Here is a 7,352-nt window from a genome sequence, read left to right on the forward strand (position 1 = left end):
TTTCTTCTAACAGTTTTCCCTTCCTTCTGAATCTCCTACCGGGTAGTCAAGGTTGTTACAATATAATCATGATTCTCTTTTCTGCATGTGACACATAAATTCACAATTTTCTTGTGGTTTGTGTGTGGAATTCATAATAATAGGTGTAACCAAAAAGGTGAGTGGATACCTATAGTGAAATATGGAACCTTTAATTTTCTTGGGAAGGGGTATGCAGTGAATTATGTATCCTTTAATTTTTCTGTATTTATTTTATTCTAACTTCTAGAGGTTCTAATTAGTGTAAAGGTGTCATGGTATCGTGGTAAGAGCATTTTAATTTAATTTTAATTTTGTTTAATATGCTGGACAGGTCATCAGTGGAACCATCAATGAAAATGGATGCTTGCTGGTTAAGGCCACACATGTTGGATCAGACACTGCACTTTCTCAAATAGTTCAACTCGTTGAAGCTGCTCAACTTGCCAAAGCACCAGTTCAAAAACTTGCTGACCATATTTCAAGGGTTTTTGTTCCAATAGTAAGTGTTGCTCCTCAACTGTATGTTTCTAGTTTTTTTTTTCCCTTAAAAATCGTTTCATCTACGTGTAGTGACTACAGGCTCTGCGCCTGTATGACCGCCTTTTTATTAAGTTTAATTTTTTTAATCTATTAAACTTAATTTGGTAATTTTATACTATTTTGTTATTATGCATTTGATAATACAATATGCAAATTGTTAAAATTTAACAATAGTGTATATAATTGTTAAAATTTAATTTGTAACTACTATACAGTTTTTCTGAAAAAAGTAAAAATAAAACAACTTTGTGATTATTCTTGGACATCTCACATTACCCATATAACCGAATTATAATTATAGATAATTGTAGACTTTTAAAGTTAAAGTACACTTTGTAGGAATTAGGTATATTTATTATATATATATATATATATATATATATATATATATACACACACACACACACACATATAGTCTTTATTATTAAAGTTCAAATTTAAAACAGTTACTTTATTTTTGACAGGGCTTATACAATTATGAAATAAATGAGTGTAAAAAATGTCTTCAAAAAATGTACACCAAAATTTAGCATTGACTTTATATATTGTTATAGAATAGATATATGCTTATTGTTGAGAATAAACAAATTCACTTAATAAACATGTTTTTGGTGAGCATTCTCTTGCCTGGGTGATCTGGAAAGGGGTCACTTATATTTTTGTAGCGTTTCTATCCTTTCCTGTTCTATGTGGACGCATTACAAAACAGTGGAATATGCCACAGTTATCTAATTACTTTTGTTGCTTCACCTTTATGTTTATACGCTGATATTGTCTGACTTAAAATGAAGGGATGATAAAGACACTGCATTATTTAAACCTTGCATGATATCAGCATCGCAACATTATTTCATAATTTCATTCTTGGGAAGCTGCTTAGTTTGTTGTTGCATCCTTAGGTGGTTGTTGTGGCACTGATAACTTGGCTTGGATGGTTCATTCCTGGGCAAGCTGGTATTTTCCCTAAACATTGGATACCAACAGCAATGGATGCATTCGAGCTTGCTTTACAGTTTGCTATTTCTGTATTGGTTGTTGCTTGCCCATGTGCTCTGGGACTTGCTACACCAACAGCAGTCATGGTTGCTTCAGGCATGGGTGCTTCTCAAGGTGTGCTCATAAAGGGCGGAAATGCACTGGAAAAGGCACACAAGGTAATGCTATTTCTTTTCCCTGTTACTTCATATCACAAATTGTAGTATGTAGTAAAACAAAAAAAGGAACTATTTCCCTTGTTTCAACATTCATAATTTTCCCTTTTATGGATGATGCTGGTCTTTCCATTTTTCCTTGTCCAAATTCTTATACTATGATAAATAAACTGCATATATATGAAGCGGGGCAAAAGAATTTGTCAATGCTTATATATTATTTTCTTGCAGGATGTTTCTATATCTTCTTTCTCAGGATTTTATACGTAGATTGTGCAGTCAGATAATCAAGACTGCACTAAATCATCAAGGTCAATGCCGTATGTGTATGTGTAGGGTAGGGGTGTATCGAGTTTTAGGAGTGTCTGTAAAGGAGAATGAGAGAAAGAAATTTGGCATATAACCATCTATGAATGGTTGGGATTAAAAGTTGTTTAATAATAACATGACATCTTACACAAATCAAATGATTTTATCCTTTAATTTTAAACTTTAATGATTTGATCCAATGGTCAAAATTCACTCTCTCATGATGACATGCACGCACACACTCTCTCTCTTTCTCACTCGCACACACACATATTGCTAGACCAAACTGTTTCATTTTTCATTGCATCTGTGACGTTCATGTTATGCATAATTTTATGAGAATTTTTTTGTTGAAATCTCATTTTAACTGTCCCCAATGTCTCCATTGCAGGTAACTGTTGTTGTGTTTGATAAGACTGGTACTCTAACAGTTGGGAAGCCAGAGGTAGTTAGCGCAGTTCTGTTTTCTGAATTTTCTATGGAGGAGTTATGTGACATGACAATTGCTGTGGAGGTATTTTTCTATGCTGAATACTGCAGTTATTTGGATATCTTAATATTTGATGTAATTTGTTACTGTTAACATTTTGGGAGCCTGTGATGGAAAGATATTAATATAAGAGAGATTGAATCTAATTTTATAAAACGAAAGTGGTTGTCTTGTAATGGAAAAAGAATGTTATCTAAGGTTGATTTCAAGTGGTTTGTTTTATAATAGATTTCAAATACATTTGAAAAACACAAGGCAAAAGCATTTTATCTTCATCTATAGCATGTTTGTGTGCAAAATTTATTTAGGCACTTTCTTGTAGAGAAAATAAAAATTGTTTCTTTCTGTGTAGATTTCAAACGGTTTATTTTAAAATATATGTCAAATGAATTTGAAAAACACAGGAAAAAAATTTGTTATCTTCATTTGTAGCATGTTCAGTAACAAATTTCTCGAGGGAAATAATTTTTTTTTCTAATAACTTTATGAAGTTAGCAAAAACAACGATTATTTCCTGAAAAGAAAGTGAACCAAACATATACACCATAAATTTGGCGAGAAAAAAATCAATTTGGTGTGTACTACCTCCATCGTATTTGGTATTTAAAATTCACACTTTGTTGATTGAAGGTGATAATTATAAAGGAGAACAGATTTAAATGACAGTGAAGTTTTTATAATTCAGATATATCTTAATGTATGCAAACTTTTAGGCGAGCAGTGAGCACCCGATAGCAAAAGCTGTTGTGGTACATGCGAAGAGGCTGCGCAAGAAGTTTGGTTCTTCCACAGAGGAAATATTCGATGTGGATGATTTTGAGGTACACATGGGAGCTGGTGTAAGTGGAAAAGTTGGTGATAGAACGGTTGTAGTTGGAAACAAGAGACTCATGCATGCTTGTAATATTCCAATAGGTTCTCAGGTTGAGAAGTACATCTCTGAAAATGAAAATCTGGCTAGAACTTGCATTTTAGTTTCAATTGATGGAAAGATTGCTGGTGCATTCTGTATAACTGATCCTGTAAAGCCAGAGGCTAGACGTGTTGTATCTTTTCTCCACTCCATGGGCATTTCAAGCATCATTGTGACTGGTGATAACCGTGCTACCGCAACTGCTATTGCAAATGAAGTAGGTATTGATGAGGTTTTTGCTGAGACAGATCCTGTTGGCAAAGCTAACAAGGTGAAAGACTTGCAGGTAAAGCTTTGTAACCTTTTAAGCTTAAAGAAGATCATGCTAAAAGCCAGTATTTATCAATTGGATCTACTTAACTAAGAAAAAGTGAAACATAGAGGTAAAATAATCATAAAAAAAGTAAACTTTTGTATTTATAAAGAAAAGAAAAGGTGAAAAGTAGTAAATAGGTGTACAAAAATTGAGTATCAAAATACCAGTGTCCTTTTGCTTGTTTGTTTCCCTTTACACATTTTTTTTGTGTTTAAAAAGCTATTTTTTAAGTTTGCACTGCTTGCAGTCAATTTATCATTCAAAATTTATTATTATTTTCAAACCAAAACCAAAACACTGAAAAAACTTCAGATGCCTTTTCATTGTCTTCTGTTCTGTTTAAATACTATTTTAGAAAACTGAGTTTTGTTCACTGAGAACAAACAAATTTCTCAAAACAGTCACTAACAAAGGTTAAACGTTTTCTTAATTTTGAAACTTAATCTTGGTGCAGATGAAAGGAATGACTGTGGCAATGGTAGGTGATGGAATAAATGACTCGCCAGCCCTGGTTGCTGCTGATGTTGGGATGGCAATTGGTGCTGGAACTGACATAGCCATAGAAGCAGCCGATATAGTTCTGGTCAAAAGCAGTTTGGAAGATGTGATTACAGCCATAGATTTATCCAGAAAGACCATGTCACGCATCCGACTGAACTACATCTGGGCTCTTGGTTACAACATTCTAGGCATGCCAATTGCTGCTGGAGTCTTGTACCCTTTTGCAGGAATCAGATTGCCCCCATGGCTTGCTGGTGCTTGCATGGCTGCTTCTTCTCTTAGTGTGGTTTCATCCTCTCTTCTGCTGCAGTTCTATAAAAAACCTCTGCATATAGAATCCCCTTGATGACCATATCTATGCCCTCCAGTTTGATTAATCTCACATTTTGGCCATAAGACAGGTCAGATGTAACTTTTTTGTTACCCCGGTTGATGCAATTCTTTTACTGCTACAATTCTGTCAAAAAATAGGTCTGCCTGAAATTCAGAGTTTCATGGAAATAATTTATTTAATTGACCAACATCAATACCAAGTCATGTATCAGCAGTTTAGATCTTGAGGTTGTTGGAACAAGAGATTGGAAATGAATCAGGAATCTATTAACAGGTTCCATTGTTAAGATTGCTAAATGACACTCAATGGAATGAGTGTTCTTCAAGATATTGGTTAAAGAATTAAAAGGAGAAATCTTATTGAAAATTATGTATTTTTATCCATCCCAATAAATAAAATTACTTGTAATTTCTTAATTATGGTTCTAAGCATTTGTCAAAATTTTAACATTTACCAAATGTGAATTAATATGAAATTTTGTTTGAATATGCAGCAGTTTGAAATGGAAGGAATAAGATTTAGCCCAATCCAAATTAATAAGCTTAAGTTTAATTTTGAAAATTGGTTTATATATATTTTTTGTGAGTATATTATCTAGAATCTATATTAATGCCCCCATTTACTTCTCCACCAAGCTGCAAGTAGACCAAGTTGACACATTGCCATTATCCTAATTCAAACGTCTGCTTCAACTTTACTTTATGCCATAATCTACCATCAGTATCATTTCTTTCTAAAGAACAATCTTCCACAACCCACCGACACTTCGTGTTTCGTGTCATGTTCGCACCGATGGGAAAAATCACAATTTTGCATTTTTATTTAGAAAATGTATCTTTAATAATTTCTTTAAATAATTTTGTTACAATAGCTTATGTGACAGTTTTTGTTTGATCTGTTGCAAATATACAAATCAATAAAATAGTGATATATAATTTATTTTTAAAATTTTGTTAAAAAAAGTTATTAAAATATCATTGTCTTTTTTATTTTTAGATATGCTTTAGCTTCAAGTTTTTTAGAATATTATTGTTTGGGTTTATCATCTATACAAGTTGTCCATTGTAAAATCTCAAAAATATAGTTAGATACTATATATAAGAGTCAACATATAATAAAACCGTAGGACAGTTAGTGGGATTAAATAAAGGTTTACGGACGTTCTAAAACTTTTAAAGATTTAAAGTTTCACAAAAGTACCTAAGTCTGATACAAAATATAGGAATAAGTCGAACGGTTCTACAACTAAGTTTAAACCGAACGGTAAACAAAAGATACTAAGCCTACTAACCAAGCGGTCCTAATCTAGACTTCAGGATTCTCGTCTTCCAAAGCCTGCTCCAATGAACACTCCTCACCTTTGTGATCGAACGGAAAACATAAGACAAGACATTTGTAAAGTGCAATCATCAATCATCATACATATATATTTCAAGCAATAACCATACATAAAATACATACAATGACCTACTCCTTGACTTAACCATCAGGATTGTATGAATATGTAGCTTGTGGTCGTTCTTGCACCCGGATGGTGTAATAACTGGAAACCCCTCAGCTGCCACCTAAGGTTAGCCCGTTATACCTTATCTAAGGTCCCCCCTTAGACTAGGGCCTTCTGCCATTCTCACTACATGACTTACCTATCTCTACTTGAGAACTAGTAATCATTAGAATTTCAGGATGAACGCTGTGAATTTCACTATCCATATTCATACTTTACCAATTTAATAACCAATCACTGAAACATTCCTCCTTGGAATTCTCTTCCACACCAACTTGAAATATAATACCAACATACTTCTTCATCCATAATACATTTAAGTAAAATTAAACCAAACCATAAAACAATCATCATCATTGAGTACAACCAAAAGGAAGAGCTTAACATCTCCTATGAACAAGACCGAACGAGATACTATTCCCTATAGGTGAACATGACCGAACGATCATGCAAAGAGTAAAAGTCAAGCATGAGTTGAACATCTTTCAAGCCGAATATCAGAATAACTGAATTCTAAAACTAAATAACACTTGTGATTTAGAACTAACACCATTTACTTAGGTCGTACACTATTTGGTTTTGATCGAATACTATTTAACTAGGTCGATCACTGTTAGAGTCAAATACCAGTACCATACAAAATATTGTGAAGAAACCAAGTGCTGGTAAAAGACCGAGCACTACTGAAATCGAGTGTCAGTACAAGTCCGAGCACTCTAAGGAACCGAATGCTAGTATAAGCACTCTTAACATATACAAAAAATATAAGTAGGGCTGATCCCAGAAATAACAAAACATTGTTTTACTAATGTCAACACCCAATTTCGTCCGGGAAAGTAAATAATCAAAATTAAATAATAAGAGAATAATAATTAATGGTGGGTAAGGAAAAAAAAGGAAAAAGAAAATAATAAAATAATCTTCCTTAATGCAGGACACGTCACTTTAGAATGTTTTTGAAATATTAGTTTAATATGGTAATAATTTGAATTATATTGTCTGAAAATAATTACAATTAATGTCTTGAATATTTGTTTGGTTTATTTTTTATTTTGCAATCAAGGCCATTTCTTTCCCTATTTTGTCCATTGTCAATTAATTCGCCATTAAGGCAAGATCACATTAATATTACAATATGTGCCTATAAATACACACTCTGTGGAAGGAAAAAAGGGGGGACGAAAAAGATAGAGGAAAACATTTAGAGATATTAGAGATTGAAGGAGAGAGTATAGAGAAAAAATATGTTCTCACACATAAAGGTTTTGTGAAC

General features: G+C 33.0%; 1 protein-coding gene across 1 annotated transcript in view; it reads left to right on the forward strand.

Moving 5' to 3' along the window:
- Nucleotides 1-4,871, forward strand: part of LOC106774355 (probable copper-transporting ATPase HMA5) — a 7,367-nt gene extending 2,496 nt beyond the window's left edge. Inside the window, exons 4-8 of the mRNA XM_014661325.2 lie at nt 353-520; nt 1,461-1,715; nt 2,413-2,535; nt 3,225-3,710; nt 4,195-4,871. Of these exons, the coding sequence (XP_014516811.1) occupies nt 353-520; nt 1,461-1,715; nt 2,413-2,535; nt 3,225-3,710; nt 4,195-4,587 (1,425 nt within the window). The 3' untranslated portion in view covers nt 4,588-4,871. The remainder of the gene's footprint in view (nt 1-352; nt 521-1,460; nt 1,716-2,412; nt 2,536-3,224; nt 3,711-4,194) is intronic.
- Nucleotides 4,872-7,352: the final 2,481 nt, after the last annotated feature.

This window comes from Vigna radiata, chromosome 9, assembly GCF_000741045.1.
Source record: "Vigna radiata var. radiata cultivar VC1973A chromosome 9, Vradiata_ver6, whole genome shotgun sequence".
NCBI classification, from domain to species: domain Eukaryota; kingdom Viridiplantae; phylum Streptophyta; class Magnoliopsida; order Fabales; family Fabaceae; genus Vigna; species Vigna radiata.